This window comes from the organism of the source record quoted next, unplaced genomic scaffold (genome assembly GCF_019419815.1).
Source record: "Pyrus x bretschneideri cultivar Hongxiangsu unplaced genomic scaffold, Pyrus_bretschneideri_v1 Contig39, whole genome shotgun sequence".
NCBI classification, from domain to species: domain Eukaryota; kingdom Viridiplantae; phylum Streptophyta; class Magnoliopsida; order Rosales; family Rosaceae; genus Pyrus; species Pyrus x bretschneideri.
In genome coordinates, this window is record NW_025999712.1 from 3,907,766 (window position 1) to 3,923,098 (window position 15,333).

At 34.1% G+C, this 15,333-nt stretch overlaps 2 protein-coding genes across 2 annotated transcripts; both read right to left on the reverse strand.

Moving 5' to 3' along the window:
• Positions 1-4,746: 4,746 nt before the first annotated feature.
• Positions 4,747-5,643, reverse strand: LOC125467800 (metallothionein-like protein type 2). Its single transcript, XM_009355401.3, has 3 exons — positions 5,485-5,643; positions 5,290-5,370; positions 4,747-5,067 (listed from the first exon to the last, which is right to left on the reverse strand). Exons 1-3 carry the CDS (start codon positions 5,535-5,537, stop codon positions 4,974-4,976), a joined length of 228 nt encoding a protein of 75 aa, XP_009353676.1. The 5' UTR covers positions 5,538-5,643; the 3' UTR covers positions 4,747-4,973.
• A 3,041-nt stretch (positions 5,644-8,684) lies between these two features.
• Positions 8,685-9,622, reverse strand: LOC103944923 (metallothionein-like protein type 2). Its single transcript, XM_009355399.3, has 3 exons — positions 9,462-9,622; positions 9,266-9,343; positions 8,685-9,013 (listed from the first exon to the last, which is right to left on the reverse strand). The coding sequence occupies exons 1-3, from the start codon at positions 9,512-9,514 to the stop codon at positions 8,920-8,922; spliced, it is 225 nt and encodes a 74-aa protein (XP_009353674.1). The 5' UTR covers positions 9,515-9,622; the 3' UTR covers positions 8,685-8,919.
• Positions 9,623-15,333: the final 5,711 nt, after the last annotated feature.

Consider the following 15,333-nt stretch of genomic DNA (forward strand, 5'->3'; position numbering starts at 1 on the left):
AGATGGGTTTTGCAGCTTCTTGTTTTTGGCTTTTTTCCACCCAAAATTGTGAAAAAAAAAGCTGAAGCTGAATGTTTACCAAACACAAAAACACCTCCCAACTTTTTCTGATACCAGCTTTTTTCAGAATCACCTCAGTACCAAACCAGGCCTAAGTGGCATGATATAATTTAATTGACTATATTAACCAAACAAATACCTAAATTGAAATGGTAATTGACAACTAATAAAAATAAAAGGTCTTAGGTTCAATTCTCAATATTTCACCCACTATATGTGACGATCTGTCCCGAATTATTATATATTTTTATCTCCGAGTATGTAAAGTGACGATAATGTCCTTGTGGTCTTGTGATGTGGATGTACATATGCAATTTTAAATTAATTTTCTCACTGACGTAATTAAATTGTACTCGACGTCACGAGTGTGTTGACGAGAGTTAAGGTTGAACCGGTTCCTTAACGAAAATGTTACGACGATTTAAGATCGAGATTGGATGGAATTATATTTTTGGGCTGTTTTATTTCCTTTGGACCAATTATTTAGGCCCTAAATCCCATAGCCCAATCAGGGCTTGTGACCCCTTTTATTTTGGCCAACTCGTGACCACACACGCACACACATGCACGCGTATGCATGTTTCCCTTCTCTCTCTCACCTTTGCTCGATTCTTCTCCCCATCCATATAACCCGTAAATCACCCACGTAGAAGCCCATCAAAACCTCATAGATCAAGCAAGAGGATAACACCCTCGTGCTCCTCTCAACTTCACAAACCTGGTGGTGTCCCTTGCTCGAAGAAAGGACATGTAGAACTCGAGAAACCAGAGCTCCGGCGAGGGGTCCAATTTCCTCCGACGTGATCGCGAAAGATTTATTTGGTTTTGAGATTCAAGAAGGTACTCATCTAATTTCCCTAGCATTTTGGAACAATTTTGGAGTGGTTTGAACGTCAGAACACTTAGGGTGGTGAAGTTGCAGCTTTAGCCGATTTTTCCAAGCTTTATCCCGACCATTTTCCGTCGTTTTTAGGGCCTCAAATAGGTATGGTTGTGTTCTATTCTTCAAGAGCTTCAAATCCATATAAAATTCATGGATTTTGGTTGAAAAATGAAGAAGATATTGAAGTTTGAAATTTTTCCAAAATCTGGCATAACAGATGGCAGCTGGAGGCGGCTCTAGCGGAGCCCAATGGAGAAGGAGGAGAATATTCCATCAACTTTGACAGAATATACTGACGGCATCAGGTAACTCCGTTAGTTTTAAAACAGAATATTCACTAACGCCGTTAGGGATTCCATCAGTGTGCCAGACACGTGCCTGCGCGTGGCCGGCGTATGTGGCCATACCTTGGCTTGCATGTGAGGGGGCGTGTGACGTCCAAAATTTTTTCTAAAAATATAGGGGTGTTTGTGTTGTTGAGTAAATTACGTTGGTATATTCAAGCACCTCATTTAAGCAACATATGAGGAATTAAACCTAAGTTTGTTAATGTGCTATCGAATTAACGTTAAATTAGTTATTTCGCATATAGGTGAGACGTACCATGTACGGCTGAATCTATAGCTCATCAAGTATGCCTGCACACGAGTCGGAACCACCTATTGTGGTCTGTACGATAAAGCATAGTCCTTCACGTGATGTTCACTTCCCACACCGCACGCTCACCTTGGATCCAAGTTTGATGCACAGCCCTGTCGTATAGACCACGATAGGTAGTTTCGACTCGTAGGTGACCTGCGATTATTCGCACAGCCTTCACGTGATCGTAGCACTTAAGCATACTTTTCTACACCCAACCCTGTCATATAGACCATAATAGGTGGTTCTGATTCGTGTGCAGGCATACTTGATGAGCTATAGATTCAGCCGTACAGGTCACATTAAGTGACTCCGGCTGGTATACTATTTTACATTGATTCGTATCACCTGGCTTACACATTTTATGGTTGAACATTTTGACATGGCATACCTCTATTTTCACTGCTTCTAAGCACTGTTTTTATATACTTACATGTTATTATTTTCTGGGAAATTATACGGGTTTTACAGTGAGAGGTTAGTATGTTCATAAGGACAACTGCGTTTTCAAAAGCTTTGTTTTTGCCCACTCACGTTTTCTGTTTTACGCTCCTCCAGGTTCTAGGTAGCTAATAATCCTTGGTGGCCCACGAGAACGTCACGGCGGTTCTAACATCTCTATAAATAAGTAGAGATCTTTTCCCTGTTTGTATAATTAGCACTTAGTTGGTTTGACTGCACTATTGGATTGCCTATGCTCTAAATATTGGTATTTGGTACTTGATCACTTTCACACACTTATCTATTATCACTAGTTAAATTAGCTTAGGGTTTTTATTTATTCGCATTTACTTATTACTATCATCACTTTTGTTGTACACTTGGGTACGTCACCCTTACGTGATGGTCAGTACATCTTAACTTCAATCGGGGTGTGTCACTATAGAAATAAATTTCTTCTGTATATAAATTTGTCACGTTTCAAAATAACTCTAAACTGATGACGATCAATTAGTAGCACTCAATTTCTATATTGATAATTAATAATAATTATTTCAACCTAGTGGCACTCAATTTCTACCTTGATAATGATTAATTTTTTTTAGTGGCACTCCACTTTTATTATTTTCAAAAAGAGGTTTAATGTTCAAATATGATAACATAAGCACATAAACAATAGTTTAAAATTAGAAAGACTTTTTTTTTTTTTTAAATAAACGATATTATCTACACTAAAAGGGTTGAGGAGTGTACTAAACCTCACACTGGGCTAGCCATAATAATGTGGCTCAAATAGGAATACAATTAGGGTGTAGAAAATTAAGAATCTTATTTCTTATCATTCATGTGCATCACTCACATTAATTCCTTTTTTTTTATTATTTGGGAATAAAAACTTGGGGTCCTGAAGGATATATTGAGGAACTTTTCTTGAAAATATTCTCAACTTAATTCTCTCAATTTATTATTTGGAAAGAAAGAATTGGCTCCTTAAGGATTGAGGAGAACTTCTCATTAAAATATATCATGGCATATTTACAATACTCTATGCTTTTACCGAATTTATTTGTATGTTTTTATACAATTCGATAACTAAACAATTTTAATTTTAATTGATTTTTTTGCAAGGGAATTGTTATTAGCACTTCAAAATCTTATTTGACACTCCGAACTTTCTATAATTAGAAAGAAAAATACACTTGAGAGGAGTATAGAATGAGATTTTTGGAGTGTTAATAACAGTTCTTTTTTACAAATATAATCTTTAAATAATGATTATAATATGAACAATTTCGATAATTAATATAAAATTATGTAAATAGGTCACAAAGTATTTTTTAATAAAAACTCTTTTTTAGACTTAAGGAGTCAACCTATTCTTGAGTTTCATTTGATTGGTGGAGTGGGCCAAAGTAGTTCATTTCTTCCTACCACACGGCACCTGCACAACCAGGTCACGTTTTAAGTGATGATGGCTGTTGCCAGCCGACGGTTCTTCGATGCCTATATTAGAATTCTATTTCAAGAAATGTATGGGTTTTTTCCGGTAGACAAACATATATGAGTCCAATATGTTCTTGTTTTGGCCAAGACTTCAACTCAAGGTAATAAATCAACCCTCCATGGGTGGTACGTACCAACAGAGGGGATGTTGAGGGTGTCCAAAAGGTACAGTGGCACAAGACTGAATTTTTGAGAGGTCCCATAATTTTTCATCTTTCTATATAAATATATATGAGTATTAATTTCTAATAAAAAAATTTTAACTGAAAAGAAAAATCATCATTGTATGATTTTACAATTGATTAAGTGGAGTTTATACTTAATATATTAATTTTTTACTCTTCTCTAGCAATAAAAAACTTGTGTATTACTTTCTTCTATTTTTTTATGAAATTTGCATAGGCTTCCAAACTGTCAGAGACGGCCCTGCCTACCAGCTCCCTTTACCTGCTGACCTCGTGTAGGCATCTGAGAGAGATTGATTATGAAGATGAGGAGGGCACACCAAATGACGATGGATTACACAGTCGGGGATAGCGGCAAATGGTAGAGGACGTGGTTTCGGAGGCAGCTACTCAAGGTGGCTGCGGTCGTGGCCATGGGAGGGGAGGATGGAGGATACAAGGAAGAAGCACCTCATGCTCAAGGTGGCCGCGGTCGTTGCCATGGGAGGGGGAGGATATGGACGTGGCTGTAGGTGGAACATCATACAAAAATGGCCAGTGTCTAGTAATGAACGCCTTATATTATCACAGATCCATGTTTCCGTTTTCCCATGAATTATGCCGTTTATTATTATCCCCGTTACGGAAAACTACTAGTTTTAACTCTAAGACATGATCATAGTAGATTTAGTTTAGAGCTCCAAGATGGAAGTAAATCTCTTGTTTTGTCGCGTAGATTACGTGCGATGTTTGAATAGATGAAATTAATCATGCCTTTAATTAATCAATTATATGACTCTTGGAATGAATTAATTATATGGTTTATCTCTTGTGTTTCCCTTTTTTTTTGGGGTCGAATATCCCTGGTGTTTCTAAATTCCAAATCTGGTTATATCAGATAAAAAGTCAGAAGATAGGAACATGACCTAATAGTTGGTGGCTTATAAAATATGGATTAAAGGTCAACTCAAAGGAGATCTCAATTGTCCATATCCACTACAATTTTATCTTTCATTTCCAAACCCAAACACACATCAAAGTAAAACCCACAAGAAATTTAAGCTAAAGAAACACATAAATTAAGAAAGATGTAACATACAGATAATTAAGCTAGCCACAAAGCAAATCCCAAACCCTAGCTAGCTAGAGATTCATGGATTTGCAAATCTCATGGCTAATTTTATTTTACAGTAAGTTCTAAAACCCAGCTTTTACAGTCTTTTTCTTATTTATAGAGACCATAACAGCTTTCTTCTTTGAGTTTAGATCATGGCTTGCTTCGATCATTTGTGGCAGCCGCATGAGCTGCAGCTGCAGTTTGAGCCACACTTGCAGTCATTCTCTGCTCCATAGCTCATCTCAGACCCCTCAGAGAACCTGCAATAATAATGATAATATAGTGAATATCATTTTTTTTAGAACCCCTAAAAAGTGATTCGGCACTCCTTGAAGAGTAAATTCTCTATATATTTCTATGTGATTAGAGTAGAGAATGACATTTTTTAAATGCTAATAAGTACTTTTACAGTACGCTTTAAACCTATTTTTGGAATACATTTAATTAACCTTAGTTAATAAAACAGTCCTTATAAAACTTACATCTTCACCGGTGCAACTCCAGCAATGATGGTCTCAGTGGAAGTGGTCTCGGAGTAGCTCAAGTCAGGGTACATGCCACATCTACACATATATACAAAAAGAAAACAATTGACATTATTAGTAAAAAGACTAATAATTAAGAATTATAGAGATTGATGATCATATATATGCTGGTTAGGGGAATAGAAGAATTACTTGCAGCCACTACCGCACTTGCAGTCACTACCACAGCTGCAATTGCAAGACATTTTCTTCAAGAGTTGGCAAAAGGACAAGGAGAAGAGTGCTGTTGTGCTGGGAATTGAATTCACTCAAAGCCTCGGATGATTTTTCTTGTGAGGGTCTGAAATGCTATTTATAGTACCGGTGAAGGTTGAAGTGGTTGAGATCCACCGTACACGTGGATCATTCCTAGATGTCTATATATGCGGGATTGTTATAGTTTACAGAGATTACTGGCCCTAGCCAACCATCCACAATTCATATTTGTAGGAATTTTTTTTTTTTGGTGTAACTAGATCATTGACACGTGGTATCGATGTCATTAACATTTATGTTTGAATGGTAACACATTTATACTTTAGAGATCCTTACTGTTTTTTACTATGTCTAAATGTCACAGTATAAAGTAATTATCAAACACTAACTTAACTTAAACTCTTAGCAAAGATATCGATCATTTGTTCTATTCACTCTATTTGTACTATTATTACAGAAAAGTTTAGCTGAGTTCAAATTTTATAGATAATAATTGTAGAATCAAACAAAAAATAAAAAAAATAAAAAAAATAAAAAAACTTCAAAGATGCTGTTCAAAACATAAGTACAGCATCAATGTTTAAAATAGAAACTTAAGGATCTTATTTCTTATCACTCATGTACACCACTCAAATTTAATTCCATCAACTTGTTATTTGCGAGGAGTTCTTTCATTTTATTTATTTATAAATAATAATAGTCCCATCTTTCGGTCTTCTCCGCAGGACAAAGCGCATTTGCGTCCACAAGTGGTCGTCTTTTACTAAAGGGTACAAAACCTTTAGTTTTTGGTTTTTTTTTTCTTTTTTTTTTCTCCTTTTTTGACCTTTTGTTATGAACAAGAGTTATTGATTGTTTTTTAATGACCAATATTATCTACACTAAAGGGAAAGGAGATGAGCTTAACCTCACAATAAATTAGCAATAATGTAATTCAAATTCGCATTTGACGAGAATCGAATATATGACCTTTCACTTACAAGTAAAGAATAATTCTAATAGACCATACTACTAAGTAGCACCAGAGTTATTGATTTTAATTTGGATAAACTTCAGTAAGTGATTTTATGAATCCGTTTGATAATTTTTGGTTTTTAGTTTTTAGGGGCTTTTAGATCCAGGTCCAAAAACATAGAGTGTTTTTAGGAATGAGTCCAGTTATCTAATTATCTGTTTTTATTTCTTTTATACTCATTTTATATTTTCTAAAAATATTAAAAATCAATTAAAATCTTCTAATATTATGCATTTTCCAACTCCAAAAAAATATATTTAATATCTTATAACAAAAAAAAACTAATATACTAACATAAATTTATCTGCAAAACATTCTACCCTAACTCAAGTAACAAATATATGAATGTATATAATACCTATACGTGAGATATGAAAACTAATTAAAAGGTAGAAAAAACATAACATACCTACAAGCAAGACACATTAATCTGTGACATGTTGATTATAAAAAAAGAATCTGTCATATAGGTAGATAAATATAATTAATCTGTAATATAGGTTGATTATAAAAATTAAAAATAAAATCTATAAATGGGGTTTAAAGCAGGAGGAAGAACGAGAAATAACAAAAAGATAAATAAAAAGAAATAAGCAAAGAGATAATTGGGAAGAAATTTGATTTTTATAATAAATCTTATCATTGAACAGATAACTATTGATAATTAAATAATTAAATATAACAAATTGGACTTATTTTAATAAACTGGACTATTCCTACTATTGGCTCAAAAAATTGGACTTATATCAAGTTTCCCCTAGTTTTTAATTATGGTGTTTGGGAGTTAGAGAGTTAGGGAGAGAGAGAAAAGAGTGGTGAAGAGAAGAGAAATAAAGGACAATTTGACTAAAAATAAAATCTTAAAAGTGAGAATAACTTAAAATAAATTTTAATTTTAATTTTGTGTTTCTTTTCTTGTGTTCTTATACATTTCTTGAACGTATCTTTCACCATCATTTTTTAACTCATAGCTAACAAAAATAAATAAAATCTGAAAAACTAAAAACAAAAAAAATTAAATGGTTATGAAACAAATCCCAAGCTATTAGATTTTATGACTTATTTTTTTGTTAGAAAACAAACGTGAATGGATATTGAATCTTGAAGCTCTTCTCAAGTCAACTAACATAGTCCTTGTTGAATCATGACTTATATAAATAATAATCCATAGATATATCAGTCCTTGATTCCTGGGATAGATCACGACCAAAACATCCATGAATAATTGACAAAGTGGTCATTCTCTGTGGGTAAAATTCTAAGAGCAAGACAATGTAATTTTTGTGTGTGGATAAATTAAACAATTGTCAGTTGTAAATAACGCTAATTGTCCTAACTTTTCGTTTGGTTAATTGTCCTAAGTATTGTTCATGGCATCTTATTAAGAAGGAATACAGCCTGCTGCTTAACAGACAAATCAAACGTACACGTCAAGGTGAAGAAAGAAACACATTTCAAATGTTCTTGTCTGGGTACCTTAATTAATTAGTGTCGAATAGTTTCTTACAGAAAAATAAAAATGGTGGCCCTTTGGAATCTAGCCCTCCATGATCTCGTAAAGTTTATACACTCTAGCCTATAAAAGGTTTCAAATAGTGCATATGTTACAACTTCATCACTAAAAAAAACTATCACATCTAACGTAATGATAGAGATAGACGCATGAATGTATATAATCGGCCATGTCTAAGAATATCTTATCATAATTTTAGAGGTGTTAATTAGCTGATGATCCAGTTGTTATCCTCTTGAGGATGAAGCTTATTCAGATTTTAGAAAATTAAACTAAGAGTTACAAAGTTAAGCAAACAAAAGAGTTGCCACCTTTATCTGATCAATTTATATCACAATATAATTGCGTTTCTTTTGTAAGTGATTGAAGACCTGGTCCAATTACCGTCGCATTGAAAAAAAATAAAAAGATATGGATCGCGATCAACAGTACTTGTGCTGGTGTCATGCATGCATACTGAGTACTTTGTGCTTAATTTAATAAATTAATGGATAATACTGATATATTGGAGGTCTCAGCTGTTCATACTAAGTATTAACTACGTATAGTTTGATCTCTCATTTGCAAACCTAAACAATCATCAGTGTGATGAACTCAACCAAAAAAAAAAAACACCAGAACAAACACTTTTAATTAAGAGTAACATACAACGGTAGCCATGCACGAAGCAAATCCCAAGCCCAACTAGTGTAGGAGATCATGGATTTGCAGGTAAAATGGCAATCTTATTTTACATTAAGTTTTAAAACCCAACTGAACAATTCAACTTTCACAGTCCTTTTCTTATTTATATAGACCCCATGCAGGACAGCTCTTCTTGACTTTTGACCTCGGCTTGCTTTGATCATTTGTTGCAGCTGCATGAGCTGCAGCTGCAGTTCGAGCCACACTTGCAGTCATTCTCTGCTCCATAATTCATCTCAGACCCCTCAGAGAACCTGCAATAATAATAATAATCAGCTTAATTCAATTAATCAATCTATTTTCAGCATACAATTCATAAAATTAAAACAATGTTTGAAGATTTTATCAAAGAGCAATATGGACAAATAGAACTAGAGGGACACTAAGTAAACAACATGCAGTACATGCCGCATTATTGTCTGTTTAGTGTCATTGTAATTCCAAACTATTATAAAAAAAATTGTAATCAGTTTTATTCTAGGTATATTTCTCTTATAAAAACTTACGTCTTCACTGGTGCAACCCCAGCAATGATGGTAGTGGAAGTGGTCTCTGAGTAACCCAAGTCAGCGTGCATCCCACATCTACATATATAAAACGATATTATTGGAAAATACAAACAAAGTAATTAATTCCTAATTAAGACTATTAGGAATAATAGAGAATGATGATCGATCATATATACGGTTAGGGTTACAGTACTTGCAGCCACTGCCGCACTTGCAGTCACTTCCACAGCTACAATTGCTAGACATTTTCTTCAAAAGTTGGTATAAGGACAACGGAGAAGATTGTTGTAGTGCTGGGAATTGAATTAACTCAAAGCCTGGGATGAGTTTTCTTGTGAGGGTCTCAACTGCTATTTATAGTAGTGCAGGTGAAGGTGTACACGCCGATCAAGTGTAGATATCTATGCTGATTAATAAAGTTTATAGACATCACATTGCTCTGTCGAAAAATCCAAATCCCATGAAATTAAAAAATAAAAATAAAAAAAATAGTGTGACTGACGTCACATAATGATATTAACATTGTGTTATTATATGACGGGGTAGGAGGTTTGTATTTTTTAGTTCTTGCTTGTATTCGAACAAAAAAAGAAAAAAGACCTTGCTTGTTTTTTATGTGCTAATTTAATGTTTATAGCAAAAATGTTCAGTTAGGCCAGCTGGTCTAACACTGTGTCCATTTACTTGTACTCAAATTTGAATCTTTTCTTTGTACATACTAGAATAATTTAGAAAACTACTTTGTTAATATGAAAAAAGTTAAACTTGTTTCATCATAAAATCAATAGTTGGGTGACGTAAAACCCATGTGAAGTGAAGATCCACTTGCACTAAAGTTGAATAATCTCTTTGTGCATATTAGAATAGTTTAAAATACTATGAAGAAAGTAGTATTGTTTTTTTTTTTTTAACAAATGGCATTATGTACACTCAAGGGGATGGGAAAGGCTAAGCCTCACAATGGGCTAGCAATAATGTGATTCAATTTCACCTTGGCGCGATAATCGAATTTAAGACCTCTCACTTACAAGTGAAGAAGAATACCACTAAACCGTAGTACTAAGTGGGGAAGAAAGTAGTATTCTAAACTCAATAGTTTAGAATACTATTTTGTTAATATGAAAAAAGTTAAAATTTCACCATCAAATCAACAGTTGGGGGGTGGCGTAAAAAACCCGTGTGAAGACCCTCTTGCACTAATGTTGAATCATCTCTATGTGCATATTAGAATAGTATAAAATACTACGCTGGAAGTTAAAGTTCTATCACCAATTGACAAAATAGGAAGTAGTTCAAATTCTTATAAGCACATGCTAAGTTCTTTTTGTTTTCAATGTGAGATTTATATTTATCAGAATTGAGTAAGATATTAAAATCACATCCACTTCATCTCAACTCTTGATATCAAATCCAAAGGCAAGTCACCGTGAATTTCTTGATCATCAAGTGACCAAGAGAACATTTGTGGGTACATGTATACTTCTATCAAATTATATTATAAGTATGGTCATACTTCTCTTTAATTGTTTTTTTTATATATTAATTCTTTAAAACCATACTTTAATTCTTCGTAACAACATATAGCATAATAACACTCAATCTCTATGTGTATGCATCAAGTGGTTCCTTTTCTTATGAACCAGAGTTATCGATTTTAGTTTGGCAAAAACTTATTTAGATGAAGCCCAGTTGTTGGATCAAAAGAAAAAAAAAATATGAAGCAAAGTTGTCCTAAATGATTAGATTCCATAGCTTAAAATTTTGTTGCAAGATAAAAAGGAATTGAAATTGAATCATGAAGCTCCCCTCAAGTCAACGGGGGTGAGACTACAATATTCTTGAAAGTTCCTAATCCAATCCTTAATTTCTATGATGGACCAAACATACATGAATTGACAAAGTGGTCATTTTCTGTAGGTAAATTTCTAGAAGCAAAATAATGTAATTGTTTTCTTTTGACCACTATTAGTTGAATCAAATAAAATGTACACATCAAAGTGACATATTTAAAATGTTCTCTTCTGGGTCCCTTAATTAATCTGTATCAAATATTTTTCACATAGACAAATAAACTTGGTGGCCCCTTGGAAATTTGGAATCCAACCCACCATCGATTTAATTGTTATCTTATACTCTAATATCAAGGATGGTCGATGCTACCAAAGACAGTCTAAAAAGGACTTCAAATCATTTTATATGATGCAATTTTGTCACAAAGCCTTCCAACCAATCAAATTAAAGTTGATAACGTGTTGGGGAAAGTTGTCTCATCAGATTATTGGCGCGATTCGGCTATTTTATTCTTACCAAGAAAAAAACTTTTTTTTTTTTAATGAGAAATATGTTGATTGTTTGTTTTTACATAATAATACTATTAACACGTCATTATTTATGTATTATCCGTAAGTTAAACACATGAATCATTCATACTATAAAACGCATAAACACATATAAACTTTAGACTTAAGTTACGAAAGAAATCTGACAATGATATCCTAATAAAAATATCCAACTCAAAATCAATCAACAATAATTAAGAGTATATCCATATGGCCAAATCCATGCCGTTTTTCGAAAAGCCTACTTTTTTTTTTCTTTCTCGTTTCCCTCTTTCATAACGCTCCAAGTCTCTCACCTGCAAATTTTCAGTTCCAGTGGGATGTGTTATTTAGAAATCCAATTATAAAAATAAACCTGTACTTGTGTGGATAGATTTTGCTCCTAATTAGGTGTATCGTTGTTAAATTTATGAGTTTGGACATAGTAGGGAGTCGGGGCGGAATAACGTTTCAAGGACTCAATTAGGTGTCGAAGGTCAGGGTTGCAAACGAGCCAACACCAAATATTACGGTGATCAACCTTGACTTGTCCAGTTTGTAAGATTGTAAACGAACCAAGTCAAACTAAATACCACTGGTGGCACTGAAGCTTGACTTGTCCAATTTTTCTCAAACTCGAGCTGGATTCTTTGGCGTGCTTCTCATACGATCCAAGCTCGAGTGAGTTCAAAAGATTTGCTGCTTGACAACGCACTTTAATGACAGAATATATAAAATCTAAAAAAGCAAAACAGGGATCACCAACATAAATTGCTTTTTCTTTTTACATGGATGGACCTAATCGGAGGCTCACACCACTACGGTTGTGATTTGTCTTTGAGGAAAAAATCAAATTGAAGATAGTCAGCCTAAACATTATCTTTCATTTCAACTAAACTTCTTGTATAGATTCTAGCTCAAGTTATCTCATAAAAAAATATGAGTAGCTCTCGAGCTTTACAAGCTGAACATACTCATATCCAAACTAGGCCTGATTTGGCTTGTTTCTTTCATGAGCCGAATTTATTGCAAACTCGAGCTGTTTCGAGCCAATTGACAACCCTACAGCATAACGCTGAGTTTCATTTGCTGATATGGGATAATACTCTCAGCACTCGAGTTGCAAAATCTTTGTCCACCTTCAGGAGAAAAAGACACCCCCATTCCTTCATTCCTCCATTCCTCCATTTTTGTTTTGTGTGTTTGATTATTTTAAACGTTATAACAAATGGACATGGTGAAGATTAATCCCACATTAGAGTCTTTTCTACTTATCGTTGCTTAGACACTAATTCATGAATTATACTTTGACAACTTGCACATTCACATCAACATGGTTTGTGGGGAGTGAGATTGAAACACTTACTTTTAGTCTAAGTTTCATTTGTAATTTTTGTTTTGCATAAAGTAAAGTTAGTTTGTGTTATAAAGTAATAATTGTCTCACCCGAGACTTTCCCCGGCAACGGCGCCAGTTTCTTGATAGAGATTTTACCACACATGCAAACGGGTTAAAAACTCCTATATTACTTGCAAGAATGACAAGGTTGTTGTAGTATAAACGGTTCTCGCAAGGTCGTTCTCCACAGGGATTATTAAATAATTCAAAACAAACCTAATTCCAATTAATTATTGTAAAGCAGAAAGTTGAGATGATTGGTTTTATAATCTACTTAAATTAAAACGAATTTAATTAATAAAAATAAACTAATTTGCAATATTAAAGATGAAGGGAAAAGAAAAATGTTTTGGATAAATCAAATTAAGAAAACACTAGGGTTCCACCATCACCTTGCAATCCTATGTATTTTTACCAATTAATTATGATCTATACATGCCACTTTGAAGGTTAGGTTTTCCTAATTTATATTCTACTTGGAACCTCCAACATAGAACGTATATCTAACATGCAACCCGTCCGGACGTTCGGATCAAATCTGAACATGAGAGACTCATTATGCTTTATGAAAACCCTTTGAAAAACCATGCAACCCTTAAGATGTGGTGTTCATCTTAAGTGAAATTACAATTATTAATCACAAGAAGCCAGCATCAATTTCAGGGAACCTTCCGACCAAAATTGCATCAAATTACTTTTCTAAAGATCCTAATGGTGATCAGGCATTAAGACAATTAGATAGTTTTAATCACTGTGATCAATAATTCAAAGTATGCATGCAATCAATCATAAGCAATTAAATAAAAATCACATATTCATGCTAAGGCTTACGGCTTCACCCTAGCAATGAAATTAGTTACGCATATTCATAATTGAAATCATAGAATATATTATTAAGAATAAAAGGAATGAAAACACCTTAAAGTAGAAAATCTCCAAGAACCCTAGCCAAGTTCTCTGTCTCCCCAAAATTGCATAAAAGAAAAGCCTCTCCACTTGGAACGGCCAAGCCCTTTTTTATTTTCCCTACAGCTCACACACAAACCCTAACCCTCAAGTCTTTTATTCCCACTAAGAAACTAAATAATAATAAAATAAAATAGAAAATAAATTCCTAATTAACCTAGGAAAAACTGCACAGAAACTGTTCAGCCACGTTTTAGCCTCAAATCTCCTCCAAATCCGGCCCAAAATAGCTTGTTTTAAAGATAAGAACATTCTGAACACATCTCCAGAAGGCCACAAACCCATCCGAGGTCATCTTGGGCCCCAAAAACGCAATTTAAGCCCAACACGTCACTATTCCAGCACTGCGCATGGCTCCTTTATTTTATTGCCAAAAAAATCATCGTTTGGTAGAAAAAACTGATATTTTGACAGGATCAAGCTAAGTGACTCACGAACGTTCTCCAATTGGAATTACTCCAAAATTCGTCCATTTGACCATGTTTTGCTCCAGAGGAAGTCGAAAATCCTATATTGGAAATATAATTCAAAGTATCAAAATTCTTCCAAATTATTAACCAAAATATACTAAGAATAGGATTAAATATATAATATAAAATATACTCATCAATACTCTCAGCACTCGAGTTGCAAAATCTTTGTCCATCTTCAGGAGAAAAAGACACCCCCATTCCTTCATTCCTCCATTCCTCCATTTTTGTTTTGTGTGTTTGATTTACTTTCTTGTAGTTTAGATCCGGCCCCTCACATGTGCTGTGATTTACTTTCTTGTAGTTTAGATCCGGCCCCTCCAATGTGCTGTGGAGTAGAAACAGAAAAAGATGTTGCGAGAAGGAGACTGCCTCCTCCAATTATTGATCTTCCATTACAAAGGGTGGGGCTTGAAGGGCTTCTATCCCCTCATTGTGAAGCCAGCCAGCTATAATTGTGACTCCCAAAAGTGAGATGATATTCTCTTCAAATATCTTCACCTCAGATGTCCTTTTCTTTTCATTTTTTTATGATCAAAGGTTCTCCATTTGCCTTTTCTTCTCTTTTCTTTGGAAAAGAGAAAGAAAGAAGTTCTCTAAAGTTATTCTAACTCGATATATCTTATGGATTATCAAATATTAAACTTGGTAGTATAGAATTGTCACTTTTATGGCGTGAAGACAACCTCTCCAATTATGAAAAACACCAGATATGGACTCTCAAAATTGGAGAGAAACTTACATGAAACAGGTTTACTATCAGGTAGCGTCCCAATCAAATAATACATTACCATATGAAAAATATAAAAAATAAAAAATATAAAAAACCCCTTATATGGCAATCGTTGAAGGAAAGCCATATTGACGGTGAACCCGATGGATGAATGGTTGAAAAGGAAAGAATAAACTGCCC